Source organism: Pecten maximus, chromosome 6 (assembly GCF_902652985.1).
Source record: "Pecten maximus chromosome 6, xPecMax1.1, whole genome shotgun sequence".
Classification (NCBI taxonomy): Eukaryota; Metazoa; Mollusca; class Bivalvia; order Pectinida; family Pectinidae; genus Pecten; species Pecten maximus.
The window spans coordinates 26,985,208-27,005,772 of NC_047020.1; the positions used below are offsets into that span (position 1 = coordinate 26,985,208).

At 35.6% G+C, this 20,565-nt stretch overlaps 1 protein-coding gene across 2 annotated transcripts in view; it reads right to left on the reverse strand.

Annotated features, from left to right (window-relative positions):
* Positions 1 to 20,565, reverse strand: part of LOC117329409 — a 74,567-nt gene that overhangs the window by 14,472 nt on the left and 39,530 nt on the right. For both annotated transcript variants that reach the window (XM_033887354.1, XM_033887353.1), the window contains 22 exons: positions 19,909 to 20,097; positions 18,347 to 18,570; positions 16,405 to 17,167; positions 15,800 to 15,906; positions 15,203 to 15,320; positions 14,742 to 14,942; positions 12,429 to 12,594; positions 12,082 to 12,253; positions 10,523 to 10,669; positions 10,191 to 10,280; positions 9,593 to 9,699; positions 9,186 to 9,267; positions 8,811 to 8,957; positions 5,829 to 6,005; positions 5,004 to 5,102; positions 3,956 to 4,050; positions 3,607 to 3,757; positions 3,266 to 3,383; positions 2,332 to 2,527; positions 1,752 to 1,818; positions 822 to 983; positions 208 to 300 (listed from right to left, as the gene is read on the reverse strand). In XM_033887354.1, the coding sequence (XP_033743245.1) occupies positions 208 to 300; positions 822 to 983; positions 1,752 to 1,818; positions 2,332 to 2,527; positions 3,266 to 3,383; positions 3,607 to 3,757; positions 3,956 to 4,050; positions 5,004 to 5,102; positions 5,829 to 6,005; positions 8,811 to 8,957; positions 9,186 to 9,267; positions 9,593 to 9,699; positions 10,191 to 10,280; positions 10,523 to 10,669; positions 12,082 to 12,253; positions 12,429 to 12,594; positions 14,742 to 14,942; positions 15,203 to 15,320; positions 15,800 to 15,906; positions 16,405 to 17,167; positions 18,347 to 18,570; positions 19,909 to 20,097 (3,671 nt within the window). The remainder of the gene's footprint in view (positions 1 to 207; positions 301 to 821; positions 984 to 1,751; positions 1,819 to 2,331; positions 2,528 to 3,265; positions 3,384 to 3,606; positions 3,758 to 3,955; positions 4,051 to 5,003; positions 5,103 to 5,828; positions 6,006 to 8,810; positions 8,958 to 9,185; positions 9,268 to 9,592; positions 9,700 to 10,190; positions 10,281 to 10,522; positions 10,670 to 12,081; positions 12,254 to 12,428; positions 12,595 to 14,741; positions 14,943 to 15,202; positions 15,321 to 15,799; positions 15,907 to 16,404; positions 17,168 to 18,346; positions 18,571 to 19,908; positions 20,098 to 20,565) is intronic.

A 20,565-nucleotide genomic window follows, 5' to 3' on the forward strand; every position in this document is an offset into this window, starting at 1 on the left:
TGTTGATATATAAAGTTTATACATATAAAGTTTATAAGTGTCTTTTACATGCCATATTATAAACTAGACAAAATTTAAAATTTAAAATTTTGAATTAATCTTAAATGGAAATCCTCAATATAAAGCCCTGTCACCATTAATATAAACCTCACTGACCATTATGGTGCTGGGCGAAGATATGTTATATAGGTGTACAACTGTACTTACATTGTTAATGCCTTGCACAGTCTCATTGACCATATCCAACAGATCTTTGATCTTGTTATCGAAGCGTTCAGCAGTGCGAATCATCGCCATTCTCTATAAAACATCAGTCATATGGTTGAATATACAATAAAAACTTTTTACTTAATATGGATTGTAATGACTGAAGAGTAGGACAACTGAATTATTGGTGAATAGTGGGACACCATCAATGTTTGTAGTAGGACATCTCAAATGTTGGTGACTGGATAGTGGGACATCTCAAATGTTGGTGACTGGATAGTGGGACATCTCAGATAGTTTGCCAGGGTTGTCTATATTTACAGCTGAAGTATACTTACCGTCTGTCCTATTTCTGTGATGGGATAGTGGGACAGGGTTATCTATATCTACAGTTGACGCATACATACCGATTGTCCCATTTCTGTGATGGGATAGTGGGACAGGGTTGTCTATATATACAGTTGAAGTATACTTACTGACTGTCCTATTTTGGTGATGGGATAGTGGGACAGGGTTGTCTATATCTACAGTTGAAGTATACTTACCGACTGTCCTGTTTTGGTGATGGGATAGTGGGACAGGGTTATCTATATCTACAGTTGAAGTATACTTACCGGCTGTCCTATCTTCATGCCTAAGTCAGTTTTCTGCCATTCCTTACTCTCTCCGACACAAGCAATGTGGAATGGTTTATTAAGGCCCTCCATAGCATAATGGAACATATTGCTGCACATCTTGTCGCGCTCAAACTCGTCAGACATGACACCCACTATAACCTATAGACAAGAAATATTTCTGATAAGTAAGGAAAAATAAAAGACAATCTATAGGTGAATAATAGATTTAAGACTTCTGATTGGTTAGGGAAAATGAGGACAGGCTACTGGTGAATTATAGATTTAAGACTTCTGATTGGTTAGGGGAAGAAGGACAGGCTATTGGGGAATAATAGTTTTAAGACTTCTGATTGGTTAGGGGAAGAAGGACAGGCTATTGGGGAATAATAGCTTTAAGACTTCTGATTGGTTAGGGAAAATGAGAACAGGCTACTGGTGAATTATAGATTTAAGACTTCTGATTGGTTAGCAAAAATGAGAACAGGCTACTGGTGAATAATAGTTTTAAGACTTCTGATCATGATTGGTTAAGGGCCATGCAATTTTTCTAACCAACAGCTCTCTCAGACATACATGTAAGAATCAAGATCCACAAGAAAGTGTTTTAATGTAATTTATATTTATAACAGATTTTTTTTCTCTTATATACACGTATATAAATCAAGTACATGATTGTATAGATAAATATCTAATATAATATGTAGTAGTCTAAGATGTTTTTATCTAAGTATATGATTGCAGTATCATATTAACAAATTATCGCAAACAACAATATCAATTAAATATTGTATTTCATTAAATAGATATTCGTATATCAGTGTATATAATATGCCTGAACCTCCAGCACCGTAGGTCAAATATTTTTGATAATTTAAACCACAGAAAGACATGCCTATGATATTTAATATCTTAGTTAAACTAGCTTACCTTGCAGTTTTTCAGGGCCATCATCATGTCATTAAGTTTGGCACCGCCTTCCATGTCTGGGTACCAACTGTTAGAGGAGATAGCATGAAACCTCAGAAAATGATATTCTTGATATTACTACCCAGATGAGCATTTTAATATGTTCTAACAATGTAATGTTAAGTCGATTTGGCACATTTAGAAAAGGAGTATTTCATGTTTAGTCTGTACAGCTGATCAGAATTTTTGACTCTTTGTTTGAGTGTTAAAAAAAAAAAAAAAAAAAACCTGTTCAAACAAGATGCTTTTGAGCTCACCAAATTTACTTAAGAATAAAAGCATTAATACTCAATTCATAAATCTCATATAAAATGGGAACAAACATATATTATCCTCTAATTCTTTATCAAATATATAAATTACAAATATAACAGAGTCAAACTTTCCTCCATTTTCATTAGCTTAAACATTGTCACATTAAGATCAATATTTCGAGCTTTTGACGTGATGTTTCAAAAAGCATTGAATATCTGTAAATCATTTACATGTAATAGTTAGGCATTAAATCACACTTTGACAGAAATGTAATAAACAGAATTACCAGGACAACCCTGACTCCTCCAGACAGGTTTTGATCTTGAGAGGATCCACCTTGCTGGCGTCATCTTTTGGGAGGTCAGCCTTGCAGTAGAGAATAGCAACGTCGTTTTCCATGTTCTTGTTGATGTTCTGAAGAGCACTGATACTGTGCTGGAGGTGGATGTCAAAGTCTGTGTCCTGTTCCTCAGGCATCATCTCTGAAGACAAAGTGGCATTAAAATAGGTCAAGTTAGATTATATTAATATTTATGTCCTTGTTTAAATTCTTTATTCTTTAAACAAAAGTAGGTCACCAACAATTTCATCTATTTATATCTACAATCCTCTCATCAAAGGTCATCAAGTCTTAAAGGAAAATATGTCAAAGAACCTTACATCTATTAAGTCCACTTAACCTAACATAAAAGTAGATCAGTAAACCTTATCAGCAAACATTAACGAAAATAGGTCACAAAACCTTAAACGAAAGTAGGTCACCAAACCTTAAATGAAAGTAGGTCACCAAACTTTTAATGAAAGTACGTCACCAAACTGTCAACGAAAGTAGGTCACCAAACCTTAAACAAAAGTAGGTCACCAAAATGTAAACGAAAGTAGGTCACCAACCTTAAATGAAAGTAGGTCACCAAACTTTTAATGAAAGTACGTCACCAAACTGTCAACGAAAGTATGTCACCAAACCTTTAACAAAAGTAGGTCACCAAACCTTTAACAAAAGTAGGTCACCCAACCTAATGAGAAGAGTCACTAATGTAAACAAAAGCAGGTCATCATACCAAATGAAAGGCAGTGACTTAAGGAAACAAAGAGGCAATATTGAAGTCGGTCAGTCAATAAGGGACACATCAATCAAAGGTACGTTATGGAACCCATTAATCCTAAACCCAGTCATATGGTATTATCACAAAACTTTTTAAGATAAATTTTTTACTTACCAAGCAGCTGTCCCATAGACACAGTATGGAAGTACTTTGTACACTGAAGGAAGGGGGCCTTGAGGTCTCCTGCCCGTCGGATTAACTCCCCTTTAAACAGACATGGCTCTCTCGTTCCCTGTCAGAGCAAATGTATCAGTTATATCCCCTAAGATTACCCAGTTTTGTTACAGCCACACAGCTAGTGAGTTAACATGACAAGATAATTAACTGTCTAGTAAAAAACAGGTACCTTGGAAATCTTATTTTTTATGAAATTTTGATTTGTTATGACAATGTCTAATGGTACTGATCTTAAATAATATCTGTTATCAATAAAATCTGTTGATGATGAGACAAACCTCTTTGCTAATACAGTCAGGACAGGGGATGAAGAAGTCGTACATGACGCCATGGAAGGACTCCTCAATGAGACTCTCAAACACCTCATGGATCAACAGTAGAATGTTTTCTGGCTGTGGTCCTTGTACCAGAACTACCAACTCCGAGTCACTAGAAAACACATATTTTCATTGTACAGTGCACACCATATCAAAAATATAAATAACAAGCATACTGAAATAGCATTTTAAATTGCAATTGTAATTATGTTGTTTTCTTTTATTCTAATTCCCTCAAGTCTTTATTGAACACACTTGTTTTTGGACTAAATAAAGAGGAAACAGAATTTGTTTGGAGAAAAGTACTTACTTTTCCTGTCGGATCAAAGCTAAATGTCTGTTTTTGTTCAGCATAGATCCTTTTTTCCAGATAATTTTTCCATCAGAAAACTGGAACAGTCTCACCTTAAGTAAAAGATATTTCAAAATAAAATGAGCAACAAACAGAATTTATGCAGGTATTTCCTATATCTGATGGTTGGTATGATTTATAAAATTCAAAGTTAAATACAGATTCTTGGTACATGTATGAATTATTGATTCTGCCCTGTTGAAATATAGTCATTTTTACCTGTGCTCCAATGAACTTAAACTTTCACCTGTACTCTTGTGAACTAAACTTTTTACCTGTGCTCTAGTGAACTAAACTTTTTACCTTGTGCTCGAGTGAACTAATTTTTTTACCTTTGCTCTAGAGAACTAAAATTTTCACCTGTGCTCTAGTGAACTTGAATTTTTACCTGTGCTCTAGTGAACTAGAATTTTTACCTGTGCTCTAGTGAAGTAAAATTCTCACCTATGCTTGAGTGAACTAAAATTTGTACCTGTGCTCTAGTGAACCAAAATTTTACCTGTGCTAAAGTGAACTAAAATTTTCACCTGTGTTCGAGTGAACTAAATTCTTTACCTGTGCTCTAGTGAACTAAAATGTTCATCTGTGTTCGAGTGAACTAAAATGTTCACCTGTGTTCGAGTGAACTAAAACTTTCACCTGTACTCTTGTGAACTAAACTTTTTACCTTGTGCTCTAGTGAACTTAATTTTTTACCTGTGCTCTAGACAACTTAATTTTTTACCTGTGCTCTAGAGAACTAAAATTTTCACCTGTGCTCTAGTGAACTAAAATTTTTACCTGTGCTCGAGTGCACTAATTTTTTTTACCTGTGCTCTAGTGAACCAAAATTTTTACCTGTGCTCGAGTACACTAATTTTTTTTACCTGTGCTCTAGTGAACTAGAATTTTTACCTGTGCTCTAGTGAACTAAAATTTTCATCTGTGTTCGAGTGAACTTAAATTTTCACCTGTGTTCGAGTGAACTAAAATTTTCACCTGTGCTGGAGTGAACTAAATTTTTTACCTGTGCGCGGTTGAAGAGACCTGCGGGGAGGTAAGAGAACTTGTAAACAAGCTTGTTCTCTCTGATACCACTGTCCCTATCCATGTCTGGCCAATTCAGCTGTAAACATCAATAAAAACATGTAAAAAAAAAAAACAACAGTTAAAAAGTTTGCACAGAGGGATATATCTATACATGTCTCCAGTATATTAGAAGTGGTTACTCTAGATACACGAATTGTATAGTAATTAAAGTACATTCATGTATTACTGTAAATTAGCAATATTGTTAAAAACTAGGCATAAAATACATGAAATACACCAAAGAAATTCTAGTCGGAAATAGTATCACTCAATCCATGCCTGCTTTCACAAATTTAAGGTCTGAATAACCATGGGTAAAGTTGTCACTGGCCGCAAAACACAAAAAGGGTCAAATTTAAAGTTACCAATTTTCATCATTGCATTCAAAAAATCAAAATCTAAATAACAATGCATACAAATTCTAAGTGTTACAGGCCTTAAACTCCTTACTTCATGTACATCTACTCTACCCACAGTCTTCCATTCTAACTTTTATCTAAATCCATTAAGAAATATAGGAGGAGTTGCTTTCACGAAGAATTAGGAACAGACAGACAAGTGACAAAACAAGCAGAATACCTATTGGCCATTAAGGTAAAAAACTGGCAGAGGGTAAAATGATTTTAGAATAATTTCGATTTGGAAATCTTCAGTCAAAACTCGTAAACAACAAGAGGCAATCAACAAACTGAATGTCAGTCTTTGATAGACTTAAAAAATACTGATTTTAGAACATGTAATGATTGGTCCCACAGTTAAGTACCTCTTTCGGTTCCTCCTGGGGTAGAAGACAAGGAACAATGTTTGTACGCTGGTTACCAGGGAGAGGAAAAGTCAGGTCAAACTCTTCAGTCAGTCTGAGAAGCCAGTTGTGTAATTCCTGATCATAGTCCTTCCAGATCTGATCGATGTGGTCATGGAGGAAGCGGCCATTGTGTTCCTGGAGGTTAAAGGGTTTAAGGTTTACTTCATAAAACTTTAATTCACAAAAAAAACTTTTTTTCATGCCATGATTAAACTCCACTCACTGAAACTTCCACTGGTATGTTATGCATCTCTTAAAAAAATGCCTATCTGAAGGATAGACAGAGAATAGAGGTTAATTGACAATAACACACCTGGGATTTGTGAACAATTACATACACCTGTATGAGGAATTGTTGGACAATTACACATATGCATGAGAGATTGTTACACAATTACACACCTGTATGAGGGATTGTTGTACAATTACGAACCTGTATGAGGGATTGTTGTACAATCGATTACACACCTGTATGAGGTATTGTTGTACAATTACACACCTGTATGAGAGATTGTTACACAATTACACACCTGTATAAGAGATTGTTGGACAATTACACACCTGTATGAGAGATTGTTGGACAATTACACACCTGTATGAGAGATTGTTGGACAATTACACACCTGTATGAGAGATTGTTGGACAATTACACACCTGTATGAGGGATTAACATTAATCCAAGATATGTATAGGAGTCTTGTATATCTAAACTCTCATTATTGAATAAAAAGTTGACGTTTCTTCGACTTTTTCTTTTTTCAAATATTATTACTTTTGTTTTTTGCGTGTTAACCGAAAGTTTCCATTCATCACAATAGTTTTGAAATTCGTTTAATGCATTCTGTAACCCATCTGGTGTTTCAGCCATAAGAACAGTATCATCAGCATATAATATAACAAACAGTTTTACATACAAATCCAGGTTTTGTTCACTTAGTGTATATACATCATTCAAAAACGGAACATTATGTTGGTCAAGAAAAGTTTCTAAATCATTAAGAAACAAGGAAAACAAAAATGGTGACAAATTTTCCCCTTGTTTTACCCCGACATCACACATGAAGAAATCAGACTTGTCATTACCGTTAATTACACAAGATTTTGTATTTTGATAAAGATTATAAATGACCTTGAATATTTTCCCCGTTATTCTACTATTCTGAAGTTTTCTCCATAACCCCGCTCTCCACACAGTGTCGAACGCCTTTTTAAAATCAATGAAGGAGCAATATAGTTTTTTACCCTTCGAGAAATATAAAGAAATTAATGAATGTAATATGAAAATATTTTCGGTGGTAGAATATCCCTTTCGGAATCCGGCTTGGGCGGATGACACTAGATTGATTTTATCGGCCAATTTGGTTAATCTATCATTAACTATAGAGGTAAATACCTTTCCCAAACAAGATACAAGTGTTATCGCTCGATAATTATCTGGGTCCCTAGGGTCTCCTTTGTTCTTATATATTGGTTTAATTATACCTACAGTCCATTCCTGAGGCACTCTTCCAGTATTAAGAATTATATTAAATAGGTCTGTATATAGAGGCAAACATATGTCTATAGTACTTTTTATGTATTCATTTCGTATTTCGTCAATTCCACTAGCTTTATTATTTTTAAGATTTTCTATAGCGTTTATTATTTCCGCTGCAGTAATTTCTGAATTAAGGTCTTCAGTGAAATCATCCTCATCATCTAAGAAAGTAATATCAATATTATCATCTTCATAATTGGCCGAGTTCAATTTTTTGAAATAATCGTAAAGTTCATTTATCGGTATTTTACTTTGACACGTTTTTGATTGGCCTGAGACCTTATTTAGCATATCCCATAAAAACTTTGGATTGTTTTTTACAGAGTCTCTTAATTTATTCTCCATATTAAATGTATACTTTTTATATTCTTTATTTACTGCTTTTCTATAAATACGACTTCTCCTTTTTAGTTCGTTTTTATTCGCAAAATTTTTTGGACAATAACACACCTGTATGAGAGATTGTTGGACAATTACACACCTGTATGAGAGATTGTTACACAATTACACACCTGTATGAGAGATAGTTGGACAATTACACACCTGTATGAGAGATTGTTGGACAATTACACACCTGTATGAGAGATTGTTGGACAATTACACACCTGTATGAGAGATTGTTACACAATTACACATATGCATGAGATTGTTACACAATTGCACACCTGTATGAGGGATTGTTGTACAATTGCACACCTGTATGAGGGATTGTTGTACAATTACACACCTGTATGAGGGATTGTTGTACAATTACACACCTGTACGAGGGATTGTTGTACAATTACACACCTGTACGAGAGATTGTTGGACAATTACACACCTGTATGAGAGATTGTTGGACAATTACACACCTGTATGAGGGATTGTTGTACAATTACACACCTGTATGAGGGATTGTTGGACAATTACACACCTGTATGAGGGATTGTTGTACAATTACACACCTGTATGAGATTGTTGGACAATTACACACCTGTATGAGAGATTGTTGGACAATTACACACCTGTATGAGGGATTGTTGTACAATTACACACCTGTATGAGATTGTTGGACAATTACACACCTGTATGAGGGATTGTTGGACAATTACACACCTGTATGAGAGATTGTTGGACAATTACACACCTGTATGAGAGATTGTTACACAATTACACACCTGTATGAGGGATTGTTACACAATTACACACCTGTATGAGAGATTGTTGGACAATTACACATATGCATGAGATTGTTACACAATTACACACCTGTATGAGAGATTGTTGGACAATAACACACCTGTATGAGAGATTGTTGGACAATTACACACCTGTATGAGAGATTGTTACACAATAACACACCTGTATGAGGGATTGTTGTACAATTACACACCTATATGAAAGATTGTTGGACAATTACACACCTGTATGAGGGATTGTTTGACAGACACAACACAGGCCATGACATTGACAATCCACTGGGGGTTGATAACAACACGGTCTCGGAGGAAGTCGTTGTCAAAGTACTGTAGTGTTCCCAAGTCATCAAGGAATTTCACAGCCTGCTTCACCTGCATTTGTTATAAAATAGCATGTCTTCCTTATTTTCAAAGTCGTTATCAAATTACATTCTCATTTGGTATTACTGTATGTATCATTTAATTTCTTACATAATTTCAGTTTTTTTCCTTCCTCAATTAAATCTCTAATGTTCTCTGTTTTTACAAATGGACACGATTTTATTATTTAACAAGATTCAAATAAAAGATTTTTGTATAGATAGACTTTGCATTACTTACATCTTTGTCATCAAATATACCATTATCTATGGCAAAGTTTTTGACAGTCTCCCACTTCAGGATGCTATGTTTTGAACGCTCCCTAAAATGATCAGAAAAAGACCATTTTAAATATATCATCAATCAACACAGATCCCTACAACCTTGTCTAGTCCATTAATACTCCTACGAAAAATTAATGTGACACTGACCATGGAATAAAGACAATATCATATGGGTTTTGACTTTCATTGAAATGTTGTGTCCAAATTCTGTGCGAATATTTGCATTGTTATAAACTTTAAAAAAATTAACAAAACAACTGATGACACATTTCTTTTAAATAACAAATAAACTTTAAATATAGCTGTTTACAAACACTGTATACATGTTGTTCAAATTGACAAGTATTGAAGGATAATACTCACGCTAGGATTTTCTTCTCCAGATTTAACCAGACCTGTGGAATCTTTTCTCCCATGTACTTCTGGTTTAGTGTACTAGATATCAGTTGTTTCTCCAGATCAGCAATTCCCTAAAAACACACAGCAAAAACTGAATTCATATCTACTTCTTCAACAGGTTAATTTTTATCCCATAATTGCCACCAATATAATATGTTTTGTATTACGAATCTCCAGGAAAGATGCCATAAGTGTAACATATTTATCATTGCCACCAGTTTTTGAAAGCACATTCAATTCACATTTGTTATTGAAAACAGGCCCAGGGACATGTATCATTCAACTTGCAAAATATCTTAAAGCGGGAATAAACTTACCAAGAAAGTGATTTTTTTTTATCTATTCGAGCAATTCTTTATTCTACAAGATACAAAACTTCCTTACTCTACCACAGGCCTAAAAAATTATCTTACATGGTATGTTACGATATAGCTCTGGGTTATATATTTGAACATATTCCACATCCCCACAGTCCAGCATGTAGATATGGCTCCAGGCTTTACATTTCTTAAGAAGAAGCTGTTTCCATTAACCTATTGTACATGGGAAATGCCATACTTACTGTGCCTTTGATGGAACTGACATAGTGGAAAGTGGTGATCTGAGGATAGCGCTTCCTCAGGTCATTCTCTGGAATGTCCACTTTTGGAACCTAGTAAAACGAAAATTAAAATCTGTATCAGTTAAAAATTTATTCCCAGTACAATTTCAGACTCTATTAGGACAATTCAGTAGGACTGGTGTAACCAATTACTTTCACCAACAGGCATCCATCATGATTTGTTATTGTTACATGGTCATATTGTGTTCCCACCATTACATGTAACAAAAGTACATGACCTGTTCACACAGGGATCAAAACCTTATAGACATCAGACACAGTTGTGTATTTACCTGGTCACACTGGGTCCCCACGACTATGATGGGTGTCTTGGGTGCATGACAGGCTATGGAGCTAAGCCAGAAGTCAAGACCGGCATGTTCAAACCCCATACGCATGTTCCAGAGTAGCATATATACAGCTCGGTTAGACAGGAAAAACTGAAGGAACAATGACAAACATGTATTACAATGATCAAAACCTGAAAGCATCTACACATATTTACACTCTGTTTCTTTAAAATGCTAATACAAGAACTAATAATTTCTACCCTTAGTGAAGTAAAGAGGACACTACCTGATGTTTGTTGTCTACCCTTAGTGAGGTATAGAGGTCACTACCTGATGTGTGTTGTCTCCCCTTAGTGAGGTACAGAGGTCACTACCTGATGTGTGTTGTCTACCCTTAGTGAGGTATAGAGGTCACTACCTGATGTGTGTTGTCTACCCTTAGTGAGGTATAGAGGTCACTACCTGAAGTGTGTTGTCTCCCCTTAGTGAGGTACAGAGGTCACTACCTGATGTGTGTTTTCTCCCCTTAGTGAGGTACAGAGGTCACTACCTGATGTGTGTTGTCTCCCCTTAGTGAGGTATAGAGGTCACTACCTGATGTGTGTTGTCTCCCCTTAGTGAGGTACAGAGGTCACTACCTGATGTGTGTTATCTACCCTTAGTGAGGTATAGAGGTCACTACCTGATGTGTGTTGTCTCCCCTTAGTGAGGTACAGAGGTCACTACCTGATGTGTGTTGTCTCCCCTTAGTGAGGTACAGAGGTCACTACCTGATGTGTGTTGTCTCCCCTTAGTGAGATACAGAGGTCACTACCTGATGCGTGTTGTCTCCCCTTAGTGAGGTATAGAGGTCACTACCTGATGTGTGTTGTCTACCCTTAGTGAGATACAGAGGTCACTACCTGATGCGTGTTGTCTCCCCTTAGTGAGGTATAGAGGTCACTACCTGATGTGTGTTGTCTCCCCTTAGTGAGGTACATAGGTCACTACCTGATGTGTGTTGTCTCCCCTTAGTGAGGTATAGAGGTCACTACCTGATGTGTGTTGTCTACCCTTAGTGAGGTATAGAGGTCACTACCTGATGTGTGTTGTCTCCCCTTAGTGAGGTACATAGGTCACTACCTGATGTGTGTTGTCTCCCCTGAGTGAGGTACAGAGGTCACTACCTGATGTGTGTTGTCTACCCTTAGTGAGGTACAGAGGTCACTACCTGATGTGTGTTGTCTACCCTTAGTGAGGTACAGAGGTCACTACCTGATGTGTGTTGTCTCCCCTTAGTGAGGTATAGAGGTCACTACCTGATGTGTGTTGTCTACCCTTAGTGAGGTACAGAGGTCACTACCTGATGTGTGTTGTCTACCCTTAGTGAGGTACAGAGGTCACTACCTGATATGTGTTGTCTACCCTTAGTGAGGTACAGAGGTCACTACCTGATGTGTGTTGTCTCCCCTGAGTGAGGTACAGAGGTCACTACCTGATGTGTGTTGTCTACCCTTAGTGAGGTACAGAGGTCACTACCTGATGTGTGTTGTCTCCCCTTAGTGAGGTATAGAGGTCACTACCTGATGTGTGTTGTAGTAGACAGTCTGACCAGCAAAGTCCCATGTGCTGTAGGTAATGTCTAAACCTTCATCACTCTTCACTGTCCAGGGTTTGATCTCAATGCCGTCAGTCAGCTGGGCATTCTGAGTACCTGTTGTCTTTTTGTTTACACTCATCAAGGCTTGTAGCAAGCTGTCAACATCAGAAAACATAAATAAATGAAACAGATATATCTAGATGCAGCATGAATTTCAAATTCATTAATTACATGAATTACATTACATGAAATATAACTATTTCTGTTATATATTTCAGTGGAGAGTGGACTTTCTATTCACCAGCCATGTATAGAGATATAAGGATATACCTGGTTTTTCCTGCTCCTCCTAAACCCACAAACATGAGCTTGGTTCGTCGACATTCAGTGAAGCCTCCTGCGAGTCGTTTGAGATAAGCCCTGACAGACTCAAAGCCTCTATTAACCACCTCATTGGGAGGAGTCCGAAGTGAAGGACAACTAGTTAGACGAATCGCTGTCAAAGAAGCAGATCTCATTTGAATGTCAGACAAATGAATACAGATAAAGAAACTGGTGTAAAGAGGCTGAATTATAGCATTTACAGCTAGTGCTTTAAAGTCACTCAAACTGACTTTGTTAACTTATTTCTCCAATAAACTTGTTAACATGTGTTACTGTATCTATAAACCTTACAACCGTTAACTTGATTTCTATAAACTTGTTAACATATGTTACTGTATCTATAAACTTGTTAACATGTGTTACAGTATCTATAAACCTTACAACTGTTAACTTGATTTCTATAAACTTGTTAACCTGTGTTACTGTATCTATAAACTTGTTAACATGTGTTACTGTATCTATAAACTTGTTAACATGTGTTACTGTACCTATAAACCTTACAACCGTTAACTTGATTTCTATAAACTTGTTAACATATGTTACTGTATCTATAAACTTGTTAACATGTGTTACAGTATCTATAAACCTTACAACTGTTAACTTGATTTCTATAAACTTGTTAACCTGTGTTACTGTATCTATAAACTTGTTAACATGTGTTACTGTATCTATAAACTTGTTAACATGTGTTACTTTATCTATAAACTTGTTAACATGTGTTACTGTATCTATAAACTTGTTAACATGAGTTACTGTATCTATAAACTTGTTAACATGTGTTACTTTATCTATAAACTTGTTAACATGTGTTACTGTATCTATAAACTTGTTAACCTGTGTTACTGTATCTATAAACCTTACAACTGTTAACTTGATTTCTATAAACTTGTTAACATGTGTTACTCTATCTATAAACTTGTTAACATGTGTTACTGTACCTATAAACCTTACAACCGTTAACTTGATTTCTATAAACTTGTTAACATGTGTTACTGTATCTATAAACTTGTTAACATGTGTTACTGTATCTATAAACCTGTTAACATGTGTTACTGTATCTATAAACCTTACAACCATTGACTTGATTTCTCCAATAAACTTGTTAACATGTGTTACTGTATCTATAAACTTGTTAACATGTGTTACTGTATCTATAATCTTGTTAACATGTGTTACTGTATCTATAAACCTTACAACCGTTAACTTGATTTCTATAAACTTGTTAACATGTGTTACTGTACCTATAAACCTTACAACCGTTAACTTGATTTCTATAAACTTGTTAACATGTGTTACTGTATCTATAAACCTTACAACCGTTAACTTGATTTCTATAAACTTGTTAACATGTGTTACTGTACCTATAAACTTTACAACCGTTAACTTGATTTCTATAAACTTGTTAACATGTGTTACTGTATCTATAAACTTGTTAACATGTGTTACTGTACCTATAAACCTTACAACCGTTAACTTGATTTCTCCAATAAACTTGTTAACATGTGTTACTCTATCTATAAACCTTACAACCGTTAACTTGATTTCTATAAACTTGTTAACATGTGTTACTGTATCTATAAACTTATTAACCTGTGTTACTGTATCTATAAACCTTACAACCGTTAACTTGATTTCTCCAATAAACTTGTTAACCTGTGTTACTGTATCTATAAACCTTACAACCGTTAACTTGATTTCTCCAATAAACTTGTTAACCTGTGTTACTGTATCTATAAACCTTACAACCGTTAACTTGATTTCTCCAATAAACTTGTTAACCTGTGTTACTGTACCTATAAACTTTACAACCGTTAACTTGATTTCTATAAACTTGTTAACATGTGTTACTTTATCTATAAACTTGTTAACATGTGTTACTGTATCTATAAACCTTACAACCATTAAGTAAGTTTGATATCTGGATCTGTATATATTGTGATACAACTAAACATAAAATGACAACTGTATACAGAACATTATCAAATTAAAAATATCAGAAACATTCATCTCATTAGCAAAATATAATTCCTAATTAGGAAGAAATTGATTGAGCTAATTAGGTTCAGTAAGTCTATTTTTGTTACTTTTCACATTTTTCACCCTGCTCTCTGACTTGAAAAAATACAATGGAAATAACAGAAAGATTTCTTTGTCAATTAAGAGAAGAAAAATGTCAATTTGATTTTCACTGTAAAACTGCAATAAAAAAATACATTGATACTTATCTGATTTTTGTGGTTTACCCTGCATAAAACGTACATTTAAGGTTGGGGATTAGGCCGACAGACCCCTCAATACTCTCCAACAGGGGGCAGTGACTGAGATCAAGGATCTGAAGGTTCTGTAGCTGGCTCAGCTGTTTAGGGACCAAGGTGATGGCCTGGTTGTTGAGATACAGCTCTTGGAGGTTAACGAGGTCAAACACAACTGGGGGTATTCCTCCAAACTCGTCCATCCCCGCTACAACAAATTATAGTATATATTAAAACACTACTGGGGTTATTCCTCCGAGCTTGTTCGTCCTGGCTACAAATTATAATACCAATATACAGTTATACAACTGAGGGTATTCCTCCAAACTCGTCTGTCCCCGCTACAATAAAATATAATACCTATACGTGTATATAGTTATACAACTGAGGGTATTCCTCCGAACTCCTCTGTCCCTGCAGCTATAACGTCAAAGGAACCTTTTTAATGAAATCTTAAACTATACTTACATGCATTTTTTAAGCGTGGGATTTTGAAGAACATGTATAGATTGAGGTGGGCAATTTCCTGTTCATCAAGTTCACTGTTCTTGTTGGTGTCATACTTGTTGAAGAAATCCTCCACTTCCTACAGATAATGGATTCCACAATAGATTAAATATCGGAGATGAAACTTTGTATATAGATGTGTGTTACTCTCATATTTTACTAAATGTGGCACACATACTAGATGTACATACATTTTCTACTAACACCACAACATCAAGTGACATGTATATCAGTATCATACAAGAACAACAAATCTTGAAGATATTCAGACATGTTGTATGTTGCATCTTGTACACCATTTTTGGGTGTTTCATCGGAACTAGGTGTTTCACCCTCAATTTGCATGGAAAAAAATTATTGCATATGATGAAAATGCCACTTTTATCATTTCCATGCTAAATCCAGCAATCAACACGATCACACAATCCATGACAATCATGAGCAAATCAATTTCAAATGTATGTGTCCAGTACACATGAAAACTTTACCATTTAGATCTACAAAGAAAAATTATTTTGCTTTATACTTTTGACTTTCATATACAAAATATGTACTCGCCTTTTCTCCCAGGACATGGACAACACTTTTGTTTTCTTGGAGCCAGCCATCATATTGGTGTCTTGTGATTTTTGTCCTAGCCCCCTCAAAGGTCACCCATGGAATCCCTGTTGGTCAGAGAAGATTAAGTACATTTACATTAACCTCCAGATAATGATTAAGTACAGTGAGTTCAAACTTTTAAATTTTAGCCAAAATTAATATTTCTCAAGCTTTCAGGAATAATAAGTTCTACTGTAATACAGACTGCAAATATATCACAAAACCTTTTCATTGGAATGATCAAATGAATCATTAATCTCCCTTGCAGTAATCTAGTTCAAGTTCAAGTTCAATTGTTTATTAAAGTGTCAAACACCTTACAACATATAAAATACATCATCAAATATTTCTCTCAAAATAAGTTATGTCCAGCCATTTATGACTTATTTAGACACTCTTAAACAAAATAAAGTATAATATATTGCATGCTAAAAGTTAATATTTCTAGGTGCAACATGTGTTAATTAGGTCTAATACAGCTCGGTCATTTAAATAAAAATATCATTTTGTGATCTTTGAAAAGAAAAACAACTTATATCTGAGGAAATGATTAAGAAAAGTACCTTTGAGGGACAGGACCTTCAGCTTGGGTAGGTCCTTGAGAGTGTCTGGCAGACTTGTGAGGACATTGTTGTCTAAGATAAGCTCCTTCAGTGACTTGATACTGGATATTCCAGGAGGCAAGGTTGAAAGAACCAATCCGGATAGAACCAGTTTTGTAAGGCGGCTATTATCAGGCCAATCAAATTTAATCTCTTTTACCACCATGTTGGAACAGGTTACAGACTTGAGAGCAGGTCCTTGGAGAAGGTCTGCTGGGAGCTTGGTAACACCAAGACCACGCAAGGAGACATTTTCTAACGAGGTACACTTGGCTATGCCTGAAGGGATGACTGGATTTTCAGCCAGCTTGCACTGAGCCAAAAACAAACATTCTAAGTTTGAGAACTTGGAAAAGAAGTCCTTGGGAAGGGAAGGCAACTCTGGAAGATCCCAAGAAAAGGCGTTTACAAGTTCATTGTATGGTTCAAAGTATTCATACTTCAGCTGCATGTTTGGAGGATATGTCGATGCACTACCGTTGATGGATAAGTTGTGAGCTTTGCATGTATAATTTCTTTGGATTTTAATAAGCTTCTCGGCATCAGTTAATGGTTCGTTTTTGAATTTTACTAGATATGGGGTATCCTGCCCCTTGATGAGATTTGTGATCTTCTCAGATCCACTGACAGGATTTTCCTGGTTTGTTAGGCCTCCCACCTGGCTCGCATACACTCCACACAGGGAAGCATAGGGCTGGAGCAGTCGGTACAGCAAAGTTTCAATCTGTAAACATCAATACCAAATCATTAGCTCTTTAGATTCTAAAATATACCTGTGGTACAAGATTGTTTTGTTTGCTGGATTTATTGCCCTGTGAACAGCCAGGGTCATTCTGAGGTGGGGTATCCTGGTAGTAGTTGGTGACCACCTCACTGAACAACATATGGGAGGCCTGTCACATTTAAGGTAAAGTGTCCTTCCCAAGGACACAGTCATGACAGCACAGACCAGCCTGTTTCTCATCTGTCTGAGAAACATAAACCGATACAGGTAGGGTAGTCAAACTGACATAATATACAACTCCAAAAGAGAAACTTTCCTTGATGCTTGGAAAATTCAACTTCAGCATATTTTTCATTTAACAACATAAAATCATATAAGTGTAAACTAACAATGATTAATATAATCTTTCATATCTTGAGGTTGTAACAAAGAAATATAAATCAAGGGGTGAGTCATCATTCTTGATTTCCTAACCTGAGGTACTGCCAATTTAAGTGTTTGACATTAAAGATTGTCACCCTTAGGGCTGATTTTCCTTATCATATCATGAATAGAAATTTTTCTCCAACCTATTTCTTTCATGCTCCCACTTAATTGAATCTAAGATTTTTGTCTGTCACTATACACACTGGAGTGGCATATGGATGTCATATGTCAAGGAAATCTGCTTCATGCTTCAACAAAGTCGCATATCGAAGCACACAGGAGAAAGTAGGTCTCAAAACTGATTCACTGTCATTGTTAAAATTAGATAATCTCTGATGCAATTTTATCATATTATTGTGCAAACAGAATATGTTGTTTCAAGATATATAACAGTATATTATGTATCCATAGGAAACAAAACAACATTTAAAATATTACTAAGAAACATTCTGGAAATATGTGCACTTTTTTCATTAATGCCCCTCATGTACTGTGAGATCTCATTTCTGGTTCAGAAAAGTTACAGTACATACAAATTGTCCTGTAACACTAGAAGATGACAGATATCCTCAACAGCTAAAATGGCAAAAAAATCAGTAAATGTACAGTGTAATTTGAAAAGATGTTGATCTTGACCTGAGCTTTTGAAAATGTCTGTTTCCTTTAAAATTCAAACTGGTCACCAGGAGCTGTGATATACAGTGTAGACAAGGTCATTTTTATCAAACCTGCAAAAGTTCATCAGCCACTGACCTCCGGCCTTTTGAGACCATTTAGTTCCCCTTGGAAGATATTTTTGTATGTTGGAAGTCGGAGACATTGGGCCAATAGAGCAATGTAGACCCAGCCTTGGAACAAACAGCCATATGAAAGATCTCCTGGGATGGTCTCTGACGGGTTGAATCCAGGGATATCCACAAAGTGGATTGGAACATTCAGCTTAAGCTTGTGTGTGGGCTGGAAATAGCGCAACTGGTCTGTAAAATAAAAGTAATGATAGAATGACAGCAATATTTCCTGTGAACTTTGTCCTGGTGAGCTAAAACTTTGATTCTCCCAAAATTACTTTTTAACATTTACTGACAAGACTTTACATAAATAGGGACAAGCTGGCTAAGTTATGTCATATAAAACTGTACATGTAACCTATACCATTGATTGTTAATGATAAGGTTAAAAAAGATTACAAACTGTCACTAGATGGAAAATATATATATCTAAAACATATCACTTATTGGAGGACAAATGTTCTCCAGTGAGTGATGGGATGGAGGTTCCCCATTTAGTGATGGGATGAAGGTTATCCAGTGAGTGATGGGATGGGGGTTAACCAGTAAGTGATGGGATGGGGGTTATCCAGTAAGTGATGGGAGGGAGGTTATCAAGTGAATGATTGGATGGAGGTTATCAAGTGAGTGATGGGATGGAGGTTATCAAGTGAGTGATGGGATGGAGGTTAGAGACTATTTAACTGCTTTTAAATATCACCTGGCCCCAGTTGTTTGAAAGGTCATAAGCTTAATCATTTCTGCAAAACCTGATTGTGTGTATTCCTTAAAATAGACAGGTAGGAAGAGACTAACATTGGTTATAGTCTCATAAATATTTTGTCAAGTTAGTTTTACCAGAAATTATTTTATCAGGATATTAAAATTGTTGTTAAGCCTTATCACCTTTTGAACAACTGGGCCCTCAGGAAGTATCTGTGTGATTACATCAAGAATGATCATGACACTAATAATTTAACAAATAAATAAATAATGAATCTTTGTATATATCCTCAAACAAGCCCCTGCTTCCTTATTGTGTTAAGGGACCAACCAACCAATTGTTTTTCCATAGACTTTAGTGTTAACGTTTTGGAGTATTTCATTCAAATTCTAGAATTCAATATGACAATCAATTATGGTTTATAACGAAAGCTTAGGGTCTCATATAACACCTAATCCAAAAAAAAGTTGGGTCCTTCAGCTCAAATTTTCTCCAGGGAAGCCATTTTGAAAATGGGTGAATTTCTTCGTAAAAATTCTCAAAAATCTGAAATGTTTACCTCTGAATTATTATTACCTGAACTTTTGAAAAAAAAGTCAATCGGACTTACGAAATTTATATTAACATTTCTTATTGATAGTTACCTATCAGGCTACATATCTACTTTCTCTGGCCAATCAGTGGCTGCCAGACATTTCATCCTTGGCTCAACTTTCTATACACAGGGGTGTTTCAAAAATCTATTTTTTTTCAATTGGTTGGTTGTTCCCTAAAAGGTTTAAAACACATACATAACAGCTTAACACCAATTTTTCAGAACTTACCTGCTGAGAAGCATAACCTGTGCACAGCCACTGAATCAAATATAGAGTCAAAATGTGGAAACATCAGTGTCATGGCATCCAGTTCTCGTGGTAAGAAGGCAAATGTCGAGTCCACGTGGTTGTTGTGGCTGTATCCCTCCAGCCAGTCTTCAAGTGTACGTGACTGGTATGTCAGCAATTGTTCTTGTACTGTAATTAAAAACCAGACACAATATTATCTAAAAAGGATATTAGAGAACTTAGTTGAAACTATACACAAAATTAATTCAAATGGCATTGTTGCTTTTTAATAGTAAGGAAATTATATTCTAATTGATAACCCCTTAATCGATGTTTCTTGAACATTTCAAAATTAATGGTCTGGACAAGACTGCTTTTGAAACAAGGATCACAATAATTTTACCATTGACCTGGTTAAAGACCTGACTATAATTTTACCTGTCTAACACATAACTCATAACCTGACTATATATATCAGACAGATGAGAATTTGACTATAGTTTAACCTGTGATACAGGTGAGAGCCTGACTATAATTTTACCTGTGACGTGGGTGGTGAGAGTCTGGCTATAATTTTACCTGTGACGTGGGTGGTGAGAGCCTGGCTATAATTTTACTTGTGATGTGGGTGGTGAGAGCCTGGCTATAATTTTACCT